The sequence below is a fragment of the Leucoraja erinacea genome, chromosome 1, assembly GCF_028641065.1.
Source record: "Leucoraja erinacea ecotype New England chromosome 1, Leri_hhj_1, whole genome shotgun sequence".
In the NCBI taxonomy this organism is placed as follows: Eukaryota; Metazoa; Chordata; class Chondrichthyes; order Rajiformes; family Rajidae; genus Leucoraja; species Leucoraja erinaceus.
This window is the reverse complement of record NC_073377.1, coordinates 84,243,784-84,268,559: the sequence shown is the minus strand read 5'-3', so window position 1 is coordinate 84,268,559 and position 24,776 is coordinate 84,243,784. Positions and strand designations below refer to the sequence as shown.

The 24,776-nt window shown below is 39.0% G+C and overlaps 1 protein-coding gene across 3 annotated transcripts in view; it reads right to left on the bottom strand.

The window, feature by feature from the left end:
• dhx15 (DEAH (Asp-Glu-Ala-His) box helicase 15) overlaps positions 1-24,776 on the bottom strand; it is a 117,684-nt gene that overhangs the window by 5,498 nt on the left and 87,410 nt on the right. For 2 of the 3 annotated variants that reach the window (XM_055638195.1, XM_055638204.1), the window contains exons 8-13: positions 23,106-23,255; positions 21,181-21,289; positions 19,529-19,720; positions 18,141-18,263; positions 9,292-9,482; positions 1,598-1,767 (exon numbers count right to left, since the gene is read on the bottom strand). In XM_055638195.1, coding sequence (XP_055494170.1) covers positions 1,598-1,767; positions 9,292-9,482; positions 18,141-18,263; positions 19,529-19,720; positions 21,181-21,289; positions 23,106-23,255 — 935 coding nt within the window. Of the gene's footprint in view, positions 1-1,597; positions 1,768-9,291; positions 9,483-18,140; positions 18,264-18,283; positions 18,455-19,528; positions 19,721-21,180; positions 21,290-23,105; positions 23,256-24,776 lie in introns of those variants that run through there. The other variant, XM_055638214.1, reaches the window with a different exon arrangement.

Genomic DNA, 24,776 nt, shown 5'->3' with positions numbered 1-24,776 from the left:
CCACCTGCCTTTCCAATTCCCTGCTTTCCCTGAATGGTTTCTACTTCAAGCATAAAAAGGCCTAGGTAGTTAACCTGTATGCTCTAAGGGATCGAAATATAGCTTTTATACTCATGAAACTAAAGTCTGGATATTGCTGCTGACGAAACATTATTCTTTATATGAAGCTTATGTTGAAAAATTATTAGGTTCGTAATGCAGAGCACTCGTATGAAACCCAAGTCTCGATTTCTGCATCGTGCTTTCAAAGAGGCTGATAGCATGAATTTTATAAATGCGGTGTTTCCTATGAAGGCATACTGTAGAATAGTCAATATGTGCAATGAAAAAAAATTGAAACCCAGCATGTTCTTAAATTTTCTAGGCTCTGCAATTTCATTATGCTAAGGCAGATTATCAAAGTCAATACCAGGCCACCATTACAGTTGCGCATAAATTCAGCGTAAACCGCATTAAATTACGTGGACTAAATCATTTAAATGTGATTTATTGTGAAGCCCCGAGTCTGATTATTGGTATTTGCTAGTGACTAAGTATGAGAAGTGGGTAGTTTTAATGGTTATTTCAAGGCAACAGTAATCAATGCTCTGCACGCCGTGAGCTATGCTTTAGCTGCACCAATTGTATCCAACAGCGATGCTCCTTGTCCGGCAACACAAGTACAAGTGTAAAGATTTGGCAAGAACCGTGCATTGACATGTGGATTGAGTCTGCTCTACCCCCGTATTTTGCAATATTCAAAGCCTGCTACAGACTCTTCATGTCTTCATAAAATTAAGTTTGAGACCAAAATTAATGATATTAACTGTGTGAGCAGCTAAGTGAATGGAATTATATTCAGTAACTGCACTGAACTACTTTAATATCTGCTTACGTGCATATTTCCGACGATCTTTCCTGGACCCAGCACACTGATGCAATCATAAAGAAAGCATATCAGCGCCTCTACTTCCTGAGAAGATTACGGAGATTCGGTATGTCAAAAGAGAACTTCTACAGGTGCACAGTAGAGAGCATACTGATTGGTTGCATCATGGTCTGGTTCAGCAACTCAAACGCCCAGGAGCAGAAAAGGCTGCAAAAAGTTGTAAACTCTGCCCAGGCCATCATCGGCTCTCATCTCCCCACCATCGAAGAGATCTATCGTAGTCGCTGCCTCAAAAAGGCAGCCAACATCATCAAAGACCCACACTATCCTGGCCACACACACATCTCACCCCTGTCATCGGGAAGAAGGTACAGGAGCCTGAGAACTGTAGTCCAGGTTCAGGAACAGCTTCTTCCCTACAGCCATCAGGCTATTAAACACTACAATCTCATAAGCTATGAACTACAATAGACTATTATTATCATTATTGCATTGTAATTGTTTGTTCTTTTTTCCTAAGTTTTTGTTATATTATTTATTATGACTACATATTCTGTTGTGCTGCAGTAAGTAAGAATTTCATTGTTCTTTCTGGGACATGACAATAAAACACTCTTGACCCATGATTTCGGATTGGATCTTCAAAGTTAGAATTTGTACTGTTGATGCATTGCACAACTTATCGCAAACAGAGACAAACAGTTCAAAACCCATATCTCAGTACATTACCATTCAGGTTTGATATCTGTACAGGTCCGGATATAGTTTTTAGTGGTGAGTACAAATTCATTGTAGAGCACCCACTCAGGTTTATGGTCCAGGACTGTAGAAGGATGAAGCTGCACAACCTGGTTATCTTTCACTGTCAAATAATGGCCTGTACGTTCCAAGTGCGCCACCTAAAATTAAATGGAAGGCAGAGAGTACCCATTAAGTAATTACAATAGGTGACAATAGAAATTTGGGGTGAGGAAGACGGGTGGAAAGGGGAAAGGAATGACAATCAATGGTTGCTTTGGGTATTATCCTATTTTACTATGTCAAGAAAACCTGCAATCAAACGAGGAAGTCTTGCGTCCATAATGCACTCATGCGACTCAGTTGTCTTGGTGTTAAGAGAATTGATGTTAAATATCTGAACAATAGGATCTGGACATAGACACAAATATTACCAAAGTAGAGAACGAAGGTAAAGATCAAAATGCCAAAAAGTACAATTTAATGGGAAGTAACAAATATGTAGTCACATTTACAGTAATGCTTGCAAAGCATTATATTAATGCTATTAACTGGAAATATCTTGGGACATGAGGAATCTTTATTAAAACAGCTAAGTATTAATGAGTTATGCGAATCAACGTTTTACTAAACTGATATATGCATTGCAAAAACCATCTAACATCCACTGTCCCATATTGTATTTGGTATCTTAACCATTGCCTTCAAGTGGGTTGTGTTGGAGTTGACCCTAGTTAAATCTTTCAGTTTGTTCGTGGGCACAGGTATGTCAGAAAAGCATGTGATATTAGAAACATAACAATGTATTGAAGTTTGTAGTACTCACCTGGCACTAAATGTAAATAGTAAATTACTATTTGCTCTAATGGTTCAACAGACATTCAGAATTTCTACAGTACTGCCAAGAGTTTCAGAAAGGCCACATGAACAGTTTACTGCAAAGCACTAGCATCCCATTAAAACATCAATATCTACTATCTATATTCAACAGCATGACTCACAAAATAGTCTGCACCCAATTCAAAGCCTTTAGATTTTGATTGTAGGTTTTTAAGATGTTGTGTCATAGACTGATCAATATGTTCCATTTGTTGTATTACATCTTTCAAGACACACACACACACACACACACGCACAAAATGGCCTGGGTGTGAGCAGGACCGTTAGCAACACAATTACCCTTTTCAAAACAGTTTCCATTTATGTTGAAGGTCAAATCATTCTTTGGAGAAAAAAGCATTTTTATCTTAAAAGACAATAACTACTAGATGATATCAGTCTCCCCTTTTAATCCACACTCAACAGGTATTTAGAATGCCGTTGTATTGTCACATCCAACCTAATCAGTGCCTGGTAACTCACGTCACCCCCGTGCATAGATTTTAAACAAATTATCTTTTTCCCAAAAGGCCATTAAAAGCAGTTTGTTGAAACCTACAGAACAAAGACTATTTGTACATGTTGTGGTTCTGAAAATGATAAGCAATGCCGTGAACATTCATAACCTTGCACAATCTAACCTCGTCAACACCAAGGAAAGGTTATTTACTAATCACAAATCGTACCCAACTGAAAAAAGAGGAAGTAGAGCTGTGGCTGAACTGTAAAACTTTTGTAAAACACAGCAAGAGGTAAACACCAAGATGCTGCTTCCCCTCACCAATGGGAACAATTGCATTTACACCAATGAGATGTTGATCCTGGACAGAAATCTTTATAAAATAACCCAATAATTAAAAAATGATCCATTATCATCCTGGGACCAAAAGGTATTGTGATTTAATGACTTCCAACTGAAGGCTTCAACATCCATCATTGTGACGTGCTTTGGAAGTGCATTGACTCCAGCCTCCCAGGCAGCCTATATCAACTGCAATTCACATGCTGCTGCAACATGTTCAGGCCAGACACCATCAGGGCATATTACACACTATCCTCAATAAGGATAGCTGATGAAACATCCTCAATGATAATTCTCAATGCTCCAAGATGCGTTCTCAGCCCATTTCTATAATTCCGGCATGCTGACAACTGCAAGGCAAAATTCTGCTCTAACTCGTCACAATTTTTGCAGATGACACCAGCATAATGGGCCAGATCTCAAACAATGACGGGGAGTCCAGAATGGATATAGAGAACATAACATTGTGTCATGACAAAAACATCTGCCTGAATATCAGCAAAATGAAGGGGATAGTTGGCGACTTCAGGTAGTGGGTGGATTACATGCCACAGTTTGCATCAATGGTACTGAAGGGGAGGTGGTCAAGATCTTCAAGTTCCTAAGTGTAAATATTGCCAATTTTTTCCGGTCCAGCCACATCAATGCCATGGTTAAGCAAGCACACCAATGACTCTGTTTCCTCAGACGACCAAAGGAATTAGGCACGTCTTCAATTTTGATGGATGCACTGTAGAAAGTATCCTGTCGGGATGCATCACAACATGATTTGCCAACTGCTCTGCCAAAACCAGAAGCAATTGCAGAAAACCGTACAGAAAGCGACAGGAAAGCTATAAAGATAAAATCTTCTTCACTTTTAGCCAAGAGGCAATAACTGATATTTCTTTCCAAGGGGCAGAGAGTGTGTTTAGAACAAGGATGAGAAATTCTGAGAGATGGGACAAAAGGAAAGGAGATGCTGAAAAACAGCAATGACTGCAACAGGACAGGAAAGGTTCTATATTTTTTGACTTACTACATGGAAAGAGACAAGAAATAAAAACACATTATTCTCCATAATGCAATTAAAACAGTGTAGTCACAAAAATAATCAAAAGGTGCTGGAAAAACCGCACATTATCAACAAAACGTTAACTCTTCAGAGATGCTGCATAGATTGCTGAGTATTTCCAGTAGCTTGCTTTATTTCATATTTTCAGGAACTCAATCTTTTGCTTGTGAAATTATTATCTGGAATCTTGGTATACCCCAAAAGGCCAAGCTGAATAATAATTTTTACTAAAATATATTGGAGCAAAAAGGTCAAAGGAGTGCTTTTAAAACTATCTCCATGTAAACATAGAAACTAGGTGCAGGAGTAGGCCATTCGGCCCTTCAAGCCTGCACTGCCATTCAATATGATCATGGCTGATCATCCAACTCAGTATCCCATCCCTGCCTTCTCTCCATACCCCCTGATCCCTTTAGCCACAAGGGCCACATCTAACTCCCTCTTAAATATAGCCAATGAACTGGCCTCAACTACCTTCTGTGGCAGAGAATTCCACAGATTCACCACTCTCTGTGTAAAAAATGATTTTCTCAACTCGGTCCTAAAAGACCTCCCTCTCATCCTTAAACTGTGACCGCTAGTTCTGGACTTCCCCAACATCGGGAATAATCTTCCTGCATCTACCCTGTCCAATGCTAGCTAAAACAAAAACAGTAACAAACAAAATTAGAATGCTTAAGCAGATGATGGCTTGAAGTTACTACATCATGTATTTTTTTCAGTGGTCATTACAGGGTTACAAGTTCACAGCATATAATACCCTGGTTATATAGATTTTGATTTTTTTGTATTCCATACAAAATCATATTACATTTGGAACCATCAGCTTGCTCTCACAGTATAAGGACCATCAACAAAATACCATAAAAAAGACTGACAGTACAATAAAAAGCAGAAAAAACCTTTGTGACTAAATGGCTGGAAACATTTTCAGAATGCAAACCAATCTTATGGATTCTCCCAGCTTAAATTTCACTGCCAACTTGGATTATCGAAACTCATAATCTGTTTTCTATTACTGAAATACAAGATGCTCACAACTTTAATTTACAGTGTCCTCCATAATGTTTGGGACAAAGACCCATCGTTTATTTATTTGCCTCTGTACTCCACAATTTCAGATTTGTAATAGAAAAAAAATCACATGTGGTTAAAGTACACATTGTCAGATTTTGTTAAAGGCCATTTTTATACATTTTCCTTTCACCATGTAGAAACGGCTGTGTTTATACATAGCCCCCCGCCATTTCAGGGCACCATATTGTTTGGGACACATGGCTTCACAGGTCTTTGTAATTGCTCAGGCATGTTTAAATGCCTCCTTAATGCAGGTATAAGAGAGCTCTCAGCACCTAGACTTTCCTCCAGTCTTTCCATCACCTTTAGAAACTTTTATTACTGTTTATCAACATGAGGACCAAAGTTGTGCCAATGAAAGTCAAAGAAGCCTTTATGAGACTGAGAAACAAGAATAAAACGGTTAGAGACATCAGCCAAACCTTAGGCTTGCCAAAATTAACTGTTTGGAACATCATTAAGAAGAAAGAGTGCTGGTGAGCTTACTAATCACAAAAATATTGGCAGGCCAAGGAAGACCTCCAGAGCTGATGAGAGTAGAATTCTCTCTGTAATAAAGACCAATCTTCAAACACCTCTCCGACAGACCAGAAACACTCTTCAGGAGTCAGGTGTTGATTTGTCAATGATTATTGTCCGCAGAAGACTTCTTGAACAGCTACAATACAAGATGCAAACCACTATTTAGCTGCAAAAATAGGATGGCCAGGTTACACTTTTCCAATAAGTACTTAAAAGCGCAACCACAGTTCTGGGAAAAAGTCTTGTGGACAGATGAGACAAAGATTGACACATCAGAGTGATGGCAAGAGCAAAGTATGGAGAAGAGAAGGAACTGCCCAAGATCCAAAGCATACCACCTCATCTGTGAAACATGGTGGTAGGGGTGTTATGGCCTGGGCATATGGCAGCTGAAGGTACTGGCTCACTTATCTTCATTGATGATACAACTGCTGATGGTAGTAGCATAATTAATTCTGAAGTGTATAGACACATCCTATCTGCTCAAGTTCAAACAAATGCCTCAAAACTCATTGGCCTGAGGTTCATTCTACAGCAGAGACAATGATCCCAAACATACTGCTAAAGCAACAAAGGAGTTTTTCAAAGATAAAAAATGGTAAATTCTTGAGAGGCCAAGTCAATCACCTGATCTGAACCCAATTGAACATGCCTTTTATATGCTGAAGAGAAAACTGAAGGGGCCGAACCGCAAAACAAAGGCTGCAATACCGGCCTGGCAGAGCATCACCAGAGAAGTCACCCAGCAACTAGTGATGTCCATGAATCCCAGACTTCAAGCAGTCATTACATGCAAAGGATATGCAACAAAATACTAAACATGACTACTTTCATTTACATTGCTGTGTCCCAAACATTATGCTGCCCTGGATTGGGGGGGGGGGATTATGTATAAACACTGCTGTAATTTCCACATGGTGGAAATTTAGGTATGTTACGAAACTTATCTGCCACTGGCCGTGTGCGCGACTGCGCAACTTTGGCGCCTTTGAGGGGGCGCTGATAACGGGACGGATTTCACGTACGGGACAGCTAAAGGTAAAGCCGTTTATTTTACATATAAACGTGCTTCTTGGGATTACCTTAATCCAAATTTTACATTGCGAAAAAGTGATTTAGGCCCCATACGAACCGGTAGTGTTTTTCCTGACGATATGGGGTTTAAATTCACTGCAACCGCAACGTTCCAATCGATCACGTTCCACAAAATCCCACTCGCAAGGTGATTTAAATGGCTATTAATTTACGGGAATTAAACACTAAATTCCTTCCATTTGGCCTATAAATGAGATTTAAAAATCATGTTATATTGTGAATTCTTGTGTGCAAGTTATTTGGACACTTAGGCTATTTAAAAATGTTAATCCTTTCTTAAGAAATGGATAGATGTTTAGATCTAATAATTGAATTTTGTAATTAGCTACAATTAGGTAACTAACTAATTATATGCTTTAATTTCAGGTCATTCAAGTACGATTGTTTCATATTTGTTTCAGAATACTTCAATCTATAATAACTGAAAATTTATTTCAGTTCCCTTCATTTTTAAGAAAGTTATTGACTTTTGACTGTCCTCGATCACAGCTTTTGAATTAAGTTGATGGAAAAGCAAGAGGGAACAAGATGCTAAATTCAGAGTATGCAAATGGCCATATCTTTTTTAATACTGAATATATGAAAGTGAATTAGGTGTCAAATTAAACTTATTTTGATGCTTTATCTGATGGGATAAATTGCAGACTTGATTTTTAAAATATTAAAATTTTGTAACATTGCTACATTATTAATGTGCACTTTAACCACATGCTATTTTTTTTCTATTACAAAACTCAAATTGTGGAGTATAGAGGCAAATAAATAAATGATGGGCCTCTGTCCCTAACATTATGGAGGGCACTGTATATGCCCATTTAAACCTCTCAGCTGGTAGATGAATTTAAAATCGATAAACATGAAGGTAGAATATGGCTAATAAATTATTTTTCCTTTAGAAATAACATGGAATAACATGTTGAAACCATTAAAACATCAGGTCTGACTTGTCAAGAGAGCAAAATTTGAATTACATGAAAGTACATATAAAACATACTCTCACTCAATTGTAAAGCAAGTTTACTGGTGTGAGTAGCAGATTCCTGTTACTGTCTAGTAACAAAGGAATCAAAATGCCCACAAAAATACCTTTTGGATTTCTCAACCCATTTTTCCTCCATATTTGTGTGCTCAGAACAGAGCACTTGAGGTTTCTGTCCTCTCAATTTTTTTTTGTAATTTGTTTAAATCCAGTACAATTACAGCAAATCCTTTATCTCAATACTATATTCCTGCTCTCAGCCCCTGCCCCCCAATTCCTCTTCATGCTTTTTGTGTCTGGAAATATCTCCACTGTTTGAGTATATGCAACGACGACCTCCACAGCCTTCTGTAGAAGAGACTTCTGCAGATTTATGACTCCAGAGTCATGAAATCGTAGTTCTTAAATGCTTTTACTCTCCTATCCTGGTTCAACAACCACCCTGCATCAAGCTTATTGGGCCATGTCAGAATTGTGAGCATTTCAAAAAATTAGAACTCTAAAGGCGAGCTCAATTTTTCCAATAATAGTGGGCTCATCACTAGAGTAAGCAGGCAGCCCCATACAATACTGAACTTGATTTCACCCATCAACGGTACAAGCAAACTCCAAATAATAATACAACATTATTCCACCATGAAGCCACAGCACTTGCCAAGTCTAATGCTCTCATTTCCCCCTCCCCCCCGCCTAACAATCATTATTTGATTCAAGCACTTGGGACTGGGATCAAGAAACTCTTCACTTGAGCACTGTGGAGTGTGGATATTCTGTCTGAGTACTGAAGGCAGAAACCATTAGTGTTTATAGACTTAAAAAATCCCATGGGATTCCAGGAAAAAACTGGCGGGAAATGATTGCCATGATCAGCGAAAATCTCAGTAAACAGCTGAGCAGATTCGAGCAAATATACGGCACTCACTCGTGCTCTTCCTGCACCTGTATTGTCCACTTCCACCACATCCTTCTTGTCCACTTTCCATTCGGCTGTCAATTTACTTCCGACTGATCTCCTGTCACACTTCACCTCCAGCTCATTTACTGAGCTGCATCTCTCTCTTTCTGCTTAATTCCTCCATTTGCTATCTGCCTCAAGGGCTCTATAAAAAGAAATGCACCTAGAGCAATCCCTTCGACCACAATCTGCAAACAAGCAGGATTGGCGCGTGTAGCACATTAATTTTATACATTCCGATTTAAAGCTTGAAAGCTTGAAATGGCAGAGAATTTGCTGTTCGTATCAGAAGCATGAGAATCGGCAACAACCTCTACCGTACCTGCATGAAGTAGCCAGAAACCAGTGCCTTTCTAATGTTTATGTAATAATCTCGACTTGTGAATTCCGTACTCCTCCGAGGCAGGTTGAATCTGTCCATGATTCGTGACAGCTGCTGGCGTACATTGTCAGCAGACATCAAGGATCTGTAGTTAATAAAGTTGTCATAGCACCACTGAACCGACTCATGATCTAAAAATAAATAAAAAAAGTGCATCATGATTAATTAAATAAAAACAGATTTTGGTCATTTTATTACGCCTCTGCAGCATAATTGATCTTTCTACGAGCTAGCCCCAGCAAGGTCATAAATCTGAACAAGCCCAGCCCAAATGTCACTCCTGAGGAAGTGTCAAGAGGAGGGAAAATGATTTGCTGAAGGACGAGAGGTTGTGTCAGAGGGATCTGCTCTAGTAGCCTTTAACCTCTTTTTGCTATCAGGTTTCACAAAAGTATATTTACCAAAGACAAAACATTCATCCAGTTAGAATGATGTACGAGCTAATAAAAGCCATGACATTGAATGGTAACACTAGACACATGCACAAAGTCACTATTCACAGTAAACAAGAAAAATACCAATAAAAATTACACAATCTGATAGCGTCTGCAATAACCACTTAGTAGTTGTAGGCCCCTCTCGGTCATGACTGACCATGCGTGATGTATCCTGGTCGGATGCAAGCCTGGGTGATGTCATATGGAGGACAGGCTGTTGCCCATGCAGCACGTCCCCCCTCTCCACGTCGCTGATCGATCAGAAATGCTGAAATTTAACATTCTTTGGAAGCATTTCAGATTGTAAACTGGCAGCGGTAGAGTTGCTGCCTTACAGCGCCAGGGTCCTGGGTTCAATCATGACTAAGGGTGCTGCCTGTACGGAGTTTATACGTTCTCCCAGAAACCTGTGTGTGTTATCTCCGAGACCTCCGGTTTACTCTCACACTCCAAAGACATACAGGTTTGTAGGTTAATTGTCTTGGTATAATTGTAAATTGCCTCTAGTGTGTAGGATGGTGTTGGTGTGTAGGGATTGCTGGTCGGCACAGACTCAGTGGGCCTAAAGGCCTGTGTATCTCTAAACTAAAACTAAACTATATGACTACTACATTTAGTCCAATGAGGTTGCCAGTGTACCTTTTTAGAAAATGTTGGAAAACTCTAAATAAAAAGGTATTATTTCAAATTTAAAAGTCACAATTCTAGTTATGTTATTTTTGCTTTCTGCCAAGTTCTTATGCTGCATTATTTGTATTATTGAAAATCAACCTTTTAATAAAACCAGGGCAGGACCAACAATGAACGGCAGGGCTCTGGTGAATGTTGTAGAGCAGTGGGATTGAGGAGTGCAGGTGCATAGTTCCCTGAAAGTGGCATCACAGGTAGATATGGTGTCATGTAGGCTTTCAGCACTTTCATTGCCTTTCATCAGAGTATTGAGTATAGATGTTGGGAGGACATCGAATATAGACACAAAACGCTGGAGTAACTCAGCGGGACAGGCAGCATCTCTGGAGAGAAGGAATGGACGACATTTCAGGTCAAGACCTGTTGGGAGGTCTTGTCCAAGACATTGGTGAGTATTGTGTTCAGTTTTGGTCACCCTTTTAGTAAAGATGTTGTTAATTTGGAAAGATAATTGACGAGGATGTTGCCAGGACTTGAGGGCCTGATCTATAGGGAGAGTTTGAGAAGGCTAGGACGTTATTCCTTGGAGTGCAGGAAGATGAGGGGTGATCTTATGCAGGTGTGTAAGTTCATGAGGGAAATAGATTGGGTAAAAGACTATTTACCCCGAGTAGCGGAATCAATAACCAGAGGGCATAGCTTATGGTGTGGGGGCAGGGTATGTTTAATAGGAGCCCGAGGGGTAATTTTATTTTACACAAATGGTGTAGGTGTACAGAACAAGCTGCCAGAGGTGGTAGTTGAGGCAGATACTATCACAACATTTAAGAAGTGTTTAGACAGGTACCTGGACAGGATAGGTTTAGAGGAATATAGGCCAAATGCAGGCAGGTGGGAGTAGGGCAGATGGGGCATGTTGGTTGTGGTGGGTATGTTTCCATGCTGTATGACTATGCCTAAAAAATTATGACTAAAAGTGATTTTTTAAGTCATAAATTTAACTCAATGATTTGCTTGGCTGCCTAGTTTTAAGGTAATAGACACAACGTTTTGGAGTAATTCAGCAGATGGAATTAGTCTGAAGGGTCTTGACGTCACCTATACATATTTTCCAGAGATGCCTGACCTGCTGAGTTGCTCCAGCACTTTGTGTCTTTTTGTGTATTAACCATTATTTCCAGTTCTTTGTTTCAACTACATACAATAATACCATACTGTGTTATTGCAGACAATCGGCAACAACACACTGCCCCCACAATGGTCCGTTATTATCAGGGTGTACTGTACGCTGTTCAGTCAGAGAAAAGTTACATTTAAATCCAAGGCACGGGGAACTCTGCCTACTAATGATTTCACTCATTTCTCCACACTGCCACTAAGGAGTTTGTAGTGAACACAAAATCATGTATTACCAGAGCTAATCCCTTCAAGGCAAATTGTCACAATCAGACAATCTTTGTATCTGAAAATTACAAAACAGACTGCAGGGGACTTGGTGAAAGAAAAAGCAAGACAAATTTTCCATCTTTGAACTATTCTACTTAATTATTATTGCTAGCCCCTTCCCTCAACAATGTTGATTCACATTGCCAGACTATCCCAGATAGATTGGCATTAGCCATTTCTCCAGTTTAAACAAAGCATCAGTAGGTCACACTATGAACCAATTTTGTCCTTGCTTCTCGTCCTCTTCCAGACCCTCAATGTACAACAGAGCACGATGTGTGTTATCGAAAGTTACGTCCCCCAACCGGATCAACCATCTCAGCTAAACCTTCCTGACTGTTTCACACATCAGTGCACCATAGCACCTCTCACAAGCTGCCAAGGAGCTAAAAAAATATATCAAAAGACTATAAGGTAGATAAAAATGCTGGAGAAACTCAGTGTGTGAGGCAGCATCTATGGAGCGAAGGAATAGGTGAAATTTCAGGTTGAGACCCTTCTTCAGACCCTAGTTTAGATTTTAGTTTAGAGATACAGCATGGAAACAGGCCCTTTGGCCCACCAAGTCCACGCTAACCAGCGATCCCCACACACAAACACAATACTATCTTACACATTCAAGGGACAATTTTACTGAAGCCAATTAACCTACAAACCTGTACATCATTGGAGTGCGGGAACATCCGGAGAAAACCAATGCAGGTCACGGGGAAGAATGCATAAACTCAGTACAGTCAGCACCCATAGTCATGATCGAATCCGGGTCTCTGGTGCTGCGAGGCAGCAACTCTACCGCCCCATCATCTTGAAAAATTTGGTTAAAAGATTGAGAATCAAGGGCATGCCCATTTACAACCCATTCTTAGTTTCTGGACTGCAGACGAGAAAGATCATGTTTCATCCCTGACCATTTATGGGAAGTGCGTTGTTTAATTTTCTTTCTGTGTACGTATTTTATATTGATCTGGGTCATAAACATAATTAATATTAAAGGTTTAAATGGGGAACAAAGCTCTGGCAGTATAATTTCCAAATAGTTTGCACTAAGCGGAACAGGTGATCCTTGAACAATTCAAATGCTAATGGGCCATGAAATACGAGTGAACACAGCATAATAGTAAATAGAATGAGGATTTAATCGCAGACGGTTTGCTGAATATCTTAAAATATGCAGGAAGTCATTAAACTTGGAGCATCATTGTGCTAAATACTTATATTATGTTCCAAGCATAAGTGATACGGTCATAGAGCAGGAACTATTTACTACGCAGAGATAGAACCCGGCTGACTGATCCAAGCCTGGTATGATCCTAATTCGTGTGTTGGATTTAGACTGGATGTATAGTTTAATAAAACATTCAGTTTTAGATTGGGATAGGGTTTGGATAAACCATATACCTATCCTTAAACATAGGTAGAGATTCTCTGTTCAAAGCTAATGCCAATCAATCTGGGATAGTATGGCGTAGGAAGGAACTGCAGATGCTGATTTAAACCGAAGATAGACACAAAATGCTGGAGTAACTCACCGGGACAGGCAGCATCTCTGGAGAGAAGGAACGGGTGACGTTTTGGGTCGAGACCTTTCTTCAAACTGAAGAAGGGCTTCGACCCAAAATGTCACCCATTGCTTCTATCCAGAGATGCTGCCTGTCCCGCTGAGTTACTCCAGCATTTTGAGTCTATCTTTGGGATAGTATGGCATTGGGTGACATGCCAGGCCACGTCAGAACTTCATGCAGGGCTGAAAGATTTGCTAAGTATTTATCCTATGTTCTTGGTCCTTTTGTTACTCTGTCCTCAAACTGGTTCATGACTTGTTCAGCGGAGTCATAATTCAGAAAGTGATTGGATTGAGTTGCGCCACCTTCGGGAATAAAGTTGTACGCTCAGATCAGACCTGATCAGCTGTGGCTGGATGAGACTCGGGGTAGCTTTTTACATCTCATATCTGAGCAGAGGTCTCCAAGAGATCATTTTTACTTCACCTACTCTCCAACAAGAACATTACAGTTAAACCAAAGTATCTACCAATGAGGAAACAACCTTTGAGAAAATAAAATCCCAGGCTCCAACAAAATGCCACAAGTAAAATGGCACTGATGTATTCTTGATAATATATGCCCAAATGCCACTGGTTTCTAAAACTTGGACTCAGTTTACTCTGAAAATTGCATGTACATATTTTCTTACAGCACTTGCACAATGATTACAGCAGTTTAATACATGATTAACTATTTACGCTAAAGATCACGAAAGGACTGGATGAGAACAGGCAAAAAACTGTCTTTTTTAAGATTGACGAACAAAATTGGCAGTACTGCTGACAAGACAAGCAATTATTACTGTCCTTACTTACTAGAACTGAATGGCTTACTAACCTTTGCCAAAAGCAGTTAAATATCAGTTTTATCGCTGTGGATTTGGAGCCACACATAGGCTATGTTGGGCAAGATGGGTGGGTGTGTTCTGTCCTAATGTACATTACAACTAAAACCTAGGGCCCTTATAGAATGCAGACTATAAACATAGAAACTAGGTGCAGGAGGAGGCCATTCGGCCCTTCGAGCCAGCACCGCCTGTTAAACTTTTGCTTCACTTTTGCTACAATTTAATTTTACTTGCAATTTTTGCTTCCCATCACAGTTTATCCTTTTTTATATAAAAGACATTTGACGAACTGTTAACTCTTTCTGTCTCCACTGATATTGCAGAAGCTGCTGCAGAGTATTTACAGCACCTCCAGTATTTTGCCCCAGTACGTCAGGGATGTGCTCAGCATAGATTCTGGGAAACCCATTAATCCTTTAGCCCCTCATCCCATTTAACGACATAGCATGAAATAACTATCTCAAGAGAAGTTTTTGAAACAATTTTGTAATATATTATCAGTGGTGCTATTTAAGACCCTGCCCCCAAGACCAATCAGGAGGTTTCTTTGAAACAAAATGGATTCCTCGTAAATGTAAAATTGTGCTAACCCACAAGGCACTTATGTTAAAATAAAATTGATGGGCAATAAATCAAGTCGAATCAAAAATGTAATTTGCAGGTCCACTTATGAAAAAGGAGCACATATTAGATTTTGCCGAAATAGAGGAATATTACAGGATTAATTTTTAAAAGTATGACCTTACGTTTAAGCCATCATGTTACAGACATCTGTTCTTGTGCCTCAACGATTAACTGTATTTACCAATTACATCGATGTGATTGCAAGCAACAAATTCCAGCTTACCAATGGCACAATGATAGATGGCATTGCAAATAGTATAAATTAAATTGAAGAAATATAAAGATTTTAATTGTAATTTAAGCCAACTATTTGTATGAGAATGTACATGGCATGAATTTTGAAAGTTTGAAGAAATAAAAATAGGTAGTAGTGGCAAGAGTGAAGATTGCTATCAATATTTACAGCAGGTTCTTGACCAGCTGGGCCAAGGAATGGCGAATGGAGATTAATTCAGATAAGTGGGAATTGTTGCATTTTGGTAAGTCAAAACAGAGCAGGAACTTCACAGGGCATGGTAGTGCCCCGGGGAGGGTTGCAGAGCTGAGGAATCTAGAAATAACTGTAGTTTACTAAAAGTGATGTCACAGGAAGATGTTGAAGGTGGCTTTTGACACATTGGTCTTCATCAGGCAAAGTCACTGCTTGAGACAAACACAGTAGTTAGAGCAGACAGTAGTGAGGTGATGTGTTTAAATGGGAGATTTTGATAGGGGTCGAAAACTGAATCTTATGTCTTATCTTATTGATCTTATAGAGGTATATAAAATCATGAGAGGAACAGATCGTGTAGATGCACAGAATCGAAGACCAGAACACATAGGTTTAAGGTGAAGGGGAAAAGATATAATAGGAATCTGAGGTGTAGCTGTTTCACACAAAGGGTTGTGGGTGTATGGAACAAACTGCCCGAGGAGGTTGGTGAGGCTGGGGCTATCCCAACTTTTAAGAAGCAGTTAGACAGGTACATGAATTGGACAGGTTTGGAGGGATATGGACCAAAGTCATGCAGGTGGGATGTGTAGCTGGGACACGTTGGCCGGTGTGGGCAAGTTGGGGGAAATGGCCTGTTTCCACACTGTATCACTCTCTCTATGACATCGGAACTCCACAAACAGGGACTCATCTAGAAGACGGCAGCTCCACCCTTGTGACATGCCCTCCAAAACGTATCTGTTTAGATTTTATGCTATTCTTCACAGCTCCAATGGTGCAAATACATTGAACTGTGCCAATTCACATAAATTATTTTTGCTTAAAAAAAAGGGAGAGGGACAACTGAGCATCCCTCTTCATAAACGTAATGGGATCTTTTTATAACCAGCCTTGCATACCTTTTGGTAAATCACTAACTTAAAATAAGCCACCACCATCACTGCCTGACAACCATTGTGAAGTATTAGTCTTGTTTAATTTCCCAAATCTGTGGAGTAGATCTTGAACATACAACTTCCTGACTCCAATGAGAGCAAGCTGCCACTGGGCCACGCAGACACTTGTCAAATCCAAAATGTGCTTCAGTTTGGCTATATATGTATTTCACAATAAAACATAAGGATTTTGTAAGTATACCAACAAATTACTTAGAAACAACAAATTAATATACAATTTCAAATTTGTGACAAATGGGTTCTGTTTATTCCACAAAAATAAAGAACAAAATTATATGCCCAGATAATCAACTGAATAAAAACTGAAAATGCAATGATTAGATCACTATTGGAACAATGAACATACATTAGAATTTGTATTTGTGGGTGTTTTGGGGGAAGTTTGGATCCATACAGTGGAAGAAACAAGGAATAGAGTCCCAGCCTGCTTTCCCTGGAGCTCAGGCCCTTGGGTCCTGGCAACATCCTCATAAATCTTCTCTGTGCCTTTTCCAGCCTGACAACACATTTCCTATAACATGGTGCACATGACTATCTATGTGCAACAACAGCAACTCCAGCAATGCCTACTGATACCAGTGAATTCCCCCATCACAATGTATTCACCACTCTCTGGGGTTCACCATCTGAATGGGTGTCCTTGCCAACAGCATCAAAAGGCACCATTAGCTACCACTTGTATGATGATCTCATCAATGTCCCTTCAAACCTAGTACTTCTTTGTAATAGTTGGCCTGCAAATCCTTTACTTATTTTACTCACACTTGTCCCAGTCTTTTGGCCAATCCTTCTAATGTCTGCTTTTTTGACTCGCTGTCCAATTTTACACAATTATAAACTGGCAAAATTGCTGGAATGATGTTTTGCTTTTAGGAGATTCTGCAAATACAGTTCATGGTCCATTATGAATGCAATTTGAAATAGATATCGCCATGCATGTCTGCCAATTGAGAAAGTGGTTTCTTGGAGAAGTCACAAGTGACAATGATCAATTTTCCATATATTTAAATGTGCAATAAAAGTCTGACACCCTAGACGCACGAGTTGCATGGCCATGTACTGCTCCCTATATCCTCGTCCTTAAGCTAAAAAAAAAAAAAAAATCAATTTTCACCTCATTATTAATGCCCTAGTTATCACAAAACTATTCCCTTTACAAATTAAAACATAGGAAGGATACTTGTAGTTTTCTTGCCCATTTAATGAGAATTCCAAGGAAACATACATAGAGAACACTGATATACTTCTAAAAGTTAGAGTATAATTGCAAATGGGAAAGAGAAACTCATTTACTAATACCCTAGAGTTAATGCAATATCCTCTAAAGCAGGGCTAAAGTTCAAGATTAGAACATATCGGATTTATATTCAATTGCTTTCAGATTCTTCCATACCGAGAATGAAAACATTTTAGAATTTGTGAAAATGCTTTTCAATCTTGTGCTTTGATATAAAAATTACTAGAAATTCTTTAAAGATTAAAATTTTAATTTCTATACTTCAAGTAAATTAACCAAATGAACTATCAATACTAAAACAGATCCCATTATTACCTCAGAAATTATTATGATCAAGGCGTCCTGTGTGCCGAGCCGTACATTGTAAACATGCTTCACAGCATCAAGTGCATCAAGAACATTTACATCACTGCCTTTCTAACACAAGGAGCTCTGGTGACAATAGGTCATGGTAGCCAATTAAAAAATTATCAAGTGAATATAGTCTAATTAATCTCAGTGTACTGAAAAAACATCTCCACCGAAGAAAACTGCAAACTAACTGTTTAGCGAACACTTGAGAATTGGGAAACCAATAGAATGAATGCTTAGCAAATACTTAAGTAGGGAAGTAAAAAGTAGTACAGTTTACTCACTCTGCTTGAATGCATGGTAAACGTTGAGCAGGGTCAGGTGATCTCCATCTATATGTGCGAACCTCATCTTGGCTTCGTCAGCTGCTTTCTTAGCTTCCGTTGGGCGAACAAAACACTGTGGGACTAAACAATGTTGGTATGGGCCCAACACAGACGCCCATATGGATGAGTCACTCATTCACAGACACAGGAACAAGGCCTAGCTAGGTCAGTTCAGAGAGCAATGGGCAGGGCATGATGGGAAATGGTCACCAACTGCATCTTGGATTGTCTACTACCTTGGCTTGGTACCAAACATCAACACCTACTCACATCTGCAAGACAAGAGTGTTTCAGAAGCTACACAATTACGAATTTTTAGTGAAAAAGGCGGTGCACAGGGCAATACAGAACTATAATAATGTATTAAATTAATGCCTTCTGCAAGCATTTTCCTAATCTACCGAAAAAGTGATACGTAACTGTCAAACATTTAGTAGTTGAAGTGTGTGATGCTGTTAACAACATATGACTTGAATCTCACCCTTGCATACAGGTTAAAAACCCAGTAAGAACAAAGGAAGCAAGGGTGAAATTCTGCCCTGCCCAGCTGCTCTGAATCTGATTTAATCTACAGAACCCTACTGACACAGAGTTCAAGTCTGTTGCCCAGCACAATATTGCTTACAAAATGTAATCAGGCCATTATTGGTTTTGTACAAGCCTTATACAGCATAGAATCAGTATTAATGGAATACAAAACCAGAACTGCTAAATAAGCGATCAATATTCATGTAAAAATGAACACTGTGGTGTTGTCCGCATCCAAAGGGATTCCCTAAAATAACCACAAATCTTGTTACTCTTGTAGCTTAATTAAACACATACCTTTATCTAATGGTTTAACATGGGCCTTTGTTATCTATATGCCAAATGTTTCTTACAAAATATTTTGTCTGTCTAGGTCAGAGAGGAATGGAAGTGTAAAATTAATTGATTATGAAAATTCTAAGGGGGTGATTTTTTTTTTTAAACCCCACAAAACATTAAAATGGACTATGCTGAGCAATCACAATATTCTCCTTCATCGAGCTCTTACACTCTTGTCCTAGACATATGCTTTTAGAGCTAGGGTAAAATGTTAAAAAAATGAATCAAAAATACCTGAAGTAAAGCATCAAACCTGCAAAATTGTAATCATAATTAATTGACTGTGCATGTATATTCTCAAAGTACCTATCAAAACCTCGTCAATACTTAGCACTGAACATTCAAATACACAATTATCGCAGTTTTTAAAGGTCATCCCAGGCATAATCTTGCAACTGATCAACTCTACGAGAAATTCTTTAATAATTTGTTTCATCTAATTGCAAGTCATGTTTTGACAATTTCACCCCTTCTATTACCTGACAACATTGCGGTGATGGAGAGAATCTCATTTGAACAGTTGTGCTCACAACTGGCTATGACCATCTTGGCCAACTGTGGATCTAATGGGAATTCTGCCATCATGGACCCAAGTTCCGTCAAGTCGCCATCATCATTCAGTGCAGCCAAATAATTCAAAAGTTCCAATGCCCTCATCAGTGTCTCAGGCGCTGAAAAGTAATATATAACTATTAGTCACAATAACAAAACCTCTGATGATACCAATTCACAAGAGGCACACCTCTTGTCATTCTAACTGTATGCAAGTCTTTCTACATGCATCTCAAAGAGACATTTCACAACTAAATGACACCCTGCCGTGGCCGTTCATGCCGACCAAAACTATGCAGTTCAACTGAGTGGAAGCAGTATCTCTGCAACAATCATTTGTTGTAGCTTTAACCTTAAGACTGAGCAATTACCTCAGAGTACATATGTTGGGAGAGGGGACTAATGGAAGGAATGTCAATGAATGATATTGCCAAGAATAATCATTATAAGAAAGAGTGGAAAATATACCAATTACATTTTCTTGGACAGGAAGCAGGCCCATTTTTACATGACAAACACCTGGCTTGTTTTTTTTGTTTACCATTTACAGAAATATTCAATAGACAAAGAATCTGAATTTAAATTTGGCCAACCAGAAAAGGCACAAACTCTCAGCTTACAAATTAAAAAAAATATATATATCACAGCTTCTCTATGAATGCACAATCCTCCTGCAGCTTGTCGTGTTGTCCTGATGTGCCAGCATGGTACAATAGGTGCACTCTGGAGGAACCAAAGGCTTGAACCTTCAGTACTTCAATGCATTAATCAGAATCAGAATCGCACTTTATTCGCCAAGTATGTTTTGCAACATACGAGGAATTTCATTTGCCAGGTCAGTCATACAATTAAAAGCAATAGATCACTCAAAAACACATTTTAACATGAACATCCACTACAGTGACTCCTACACATTCTTCATGGTGATGGAAGGCGAAATAAAGTTGGATTAAACTTCAGTGCAGCATAAATGTAACTATCAAGAGATACTGTCTTTCATGAAAAACTAAAGCAAAAGCTCAAACGACTCCACACATGGATGCAAAAGATTCTACTGCGTCTCAGGTGGTATCTATCTGTTGTTGGATGTGCTCTGAGATCTTGCAGTTGGCTCAAAAGATAATTTTTATAAAGAGCGTTCCACAGTTAACAGGGAATGGCCAGAAATAGTACATTCAATCTTCTTCATGGCAAATAGAAGTTACTTAGGCCAGATTAACTAACAAAGGAGAATTAAAGAGGAGACACAAGTAACTACAGGTGTGTTTTTTTTTACTTAAAAAAAAAAACAGTGCTGGGGTAAGTCAGCGGGTCAGGCAGCATCTCTGGAGAACTTGGTCCATCCACTCAGTTACTACAGCACTGTGTGCCTTTTTTTAAAGGCAAATTAAATATTTCCATCCCTGAAATAGACCCCGGATAACACACTGGATCTGCTGGAAGACAACAGGGCGATTAATTTACAACATTGCAGACCAATGCAAAGAAACACTGGCACTGGTGAGATAATTCCCTGCAACAATTTGATTATGCTGCTTTAGATGTTTCCAAAAGAAAAAGCCCAAGAAGAGACACTAACCTGGTGGATCCATGAAGTCAAAATGTACCAAGTCATCAATGCCAAGTTTCTTCAGTTGAAGAACTACAGAACCCAGATTGGATCTCAAAATTTCAGGGTATGTATTGTCCTGGTAATATTTTTTTCCCAAAAATAAAAAGCACACATCTCAAAAATAGTCTGAAAGGTCATAAACAGTGTAAAATAAAATAAAAAAAATATTCACATTCTTTACTTCTCTTAAGTTTAGCGTACAATAAAACAACCAAAATATATTATGCAGACCAAAATCTTTAGCATTATTAGCATAAATGCACTGAATGTCGGCAGAAAATAGCAACCACCATGATGTTATTAATAAAGATGACCCATCTGGGAGGGCTGTCTTCACAAGCGTGAAACAAGGTTGTCTTAGAAACACCATGAAAGACAAGGTTCTTCAACAATGACATCATGTTATTATAACCTTGCCTGAAATTTTCTTTTTCATATATTTAAAAAGTACGCCAAATTTAACCAACTGAAAACCTCTTCAAAGAAGAAACAAGCAAGCAAAAAACCGGGAAAGTGAGAGGCTCAGCAGCCATATGCAGCAAAGATGGACAATATTTAAAATATTAATGAACCCAAAGAATTTGCACGTTTCACCACTTCGTAAACAGCTAGTAGTAAACAATGAATGAGGTTGCATCAGCCCAACTTTAACCCAGATGGTTCCCAATAGAATGTAGAACAGACCATTTGGTCCACAATGTCCTTGCCGAACATGGTAGCAAGTCAAACTAATCTTCTCTGCCTGCAGGTGATCCATATCCCTCAATTCACTGCACATCCATGTGGATATCGAAAAGCCTCTTAAATTCCACTTTCATATCTGCCTCGACCACCACCCCCTGGCAGCACGTTCCAGGCTCCCATAACTTGTCCTGTACATCTCCATTAAATTTTGTCCCTCTCACTTTATAGTTATGCCCTCTTGGCTTTGACATTTCCACCCTAGGACATAGGTTCCGACTGCCGACCCTATCTATGCCTCTCATAACTTTATACACTTCTATCAGGTCTCCCCTTCAACCTCCAATGCTCCAAAGAAAACAACCCAAATTTGCCTAGGGTAATACCCTCCATAATCCAGGCAGCACTCTGATAAAAATCTCTTCAGCACCATCACCAAAGCCTCCACATCATTCTTGTAATGAGGCAACCAGAGCTGCACAGTATGTTTCACATGCAGTCTAATCAAAGTCTTAAAGCTGCAAATTGACTACCAGACTCTCAGACTCAGCGCACCGATCTATGAAGGCAAGCATACCATACTATTTTACCACACTATCTACTTGCTTTACTATTCTCATAGTTATCGACTTGGACCCCAATCCCTTTGTATATCAATGCTGTTAAGGGTCTTGCCATTAACTGTATATCTTTCCCCTTACATTCAATCTTCAAAATGCAACACCTCACACTTGCTTGGATTAAATTCCATCTGCCATTTCTCCGCCCATTTCTGGAGTTGATCTATATCCCTTTTCTTTAATTAAACTCGCCAATTACATTTTATGGCATATATTTGACCTTCTAATATCCAAATTGAATTATTTCTTGTTAATTTTAAGTTCTTGAAGGCCCTGTGTGTTTTCATCTTTCTAAACCATACATACTTACAGCATGAAATGTAGTCAAGGGTGCACACCAATAAAAGTGAGAACATCTGCCACCCCAAACAATGTCTCCAAATGGAACCTCAGTGACTCCAAGGTAACAAGCTAGACCTCTTACGAAATATGTTCCTGGTTCTCAAGGACAGGGATTTCAATATCCCTTCACGTGGAGAAACAATAGGCCTCATGGTCTATCAGCCAAATGATTGGGCACGACAGCCTTGGCAACATGCATCAGAATTCTCCAAATCCAGTGAGGACTGGGAGCTATGACGGAAAGCTCACCTGCATTTCAGTTTTGTAGGCCTTTTCAGTGTAAAGTCTGAAGCACTTCCCTGGTCTGGTACGACCAGCACGGCCAGCTCTTTGCTGTGCAGATGCTTTGCTGATGGCAGTCACCAATAATGATTCAACTCGAATCCTTGGGTTATATACCTGTTAATCATGAAAATACAAGTAAGGCACACCACTGATTTTTAACATCAAAACTTTTTCCGTGCTTCCACTAAATCAGTAGTTTGAAAGACAATAAATTACTTTTCACCTCTGGAGCCGCATACAACAGATACATTCTATGAAGGTGCTGGCAAAGTGCAAGGTCTATAAAGGTTAACAATACATTAACAGTAAAGCAATGAAAGAGTATGAAAAGGAACGCAAAATATTCGGAAAAAGCATATGGTAATGTGTATGCTCTTTAATATTTTCAATGTCAGTGTTATCAGCTTAATTAGACAATTATTTCTCACTGGTATTTCCAATAGAATGGCCGACATCCTGTGGAAACTTACACTGCGCTGAATCAGGTCTTACCATGGGAAGCAAAATAAAGTGAAGAAAATAACAGTATTAATAAGAAGAATTCTCCGCTACAAGTGGTTTCCATACCAGGATTTAAAGTAAGGGTTAACCTGTAGTACATGTGGCTCTGTTATAATATTTTTCAGTCTAAATGAAGAGTTCCTAAAATTTTCTGAACCTGAAAAATATTATACCTGTTATTTGTTACTTAAAAACAGAGGGGGGAAAAAAAATCAAAGAATTATGGACACGATTTTGCAGCATTTGATGTTAGGAATTTTTACGGCATTTACTATGGAGAGACTTACTCACTAGTTTTCAGCTAATCAGAGCATGCTAGCTCAGAGATGAAAAAAATAAATCGTGCCCAACATACCCGAATGAATTATCTCAAGAGGTGATTGATATAGTGGACACTGGAACATTGATGCATATCATTTACATGGACCTCCAAAAGGCTTAAAATAAAAACACCATGACAAGACCATTAATTCAAACAAGTTTACTGAGTTACTCAAGCACTGTTTTTTGCTCAAGGTTCCACCATTTGCAGATCCCTGTATCCATCTTCAATTATAGGCAGATTATTGGCGGCTGGGAAACTCGCTGAGTATCAGGAGACAGAGGGTAGGACATATGGGGAGGTTTTCAAATTTAATGGCATGGCAAGTGATGTCCACAAGCATGTGCAGAGGCCACAATTACTCACTGGAGCTGCAAGTAATTTGAGTGGTTAGATAAAAAGTTACAAATCCAAGTCTTTCGATGACAAAGATGAGGCATTGTAATGAAGTGGTTCTATCTACACTGATAAATAATATTGGTGAATATGGGATTATCAATTTAAAATCCAAAATGCAAAGCAAATTAATTTTTAAATAATGAAAGGGGTTAATTCTAAATGAAATAAACAAGATCCAAAAAACCTAGACAGCCAAATAAAAAAAAGAGCATGAAATTTGGAGCATGAATACAGAAAATAAGCACAGGGAGCCTCAAGAGCGCTCAGAGGAAGTTTATCAAAATGATTTCAGGAATGCAGGACTTTAACTTCATCATTAGGTAGGGAAAGCTAGAGTTGCCCCTCTTGGAGCAAAGGAGTTTGAGGAGAGGGTTAGTGCAGCTACTCAAGAATTAACTACTCCTACTCAGGCT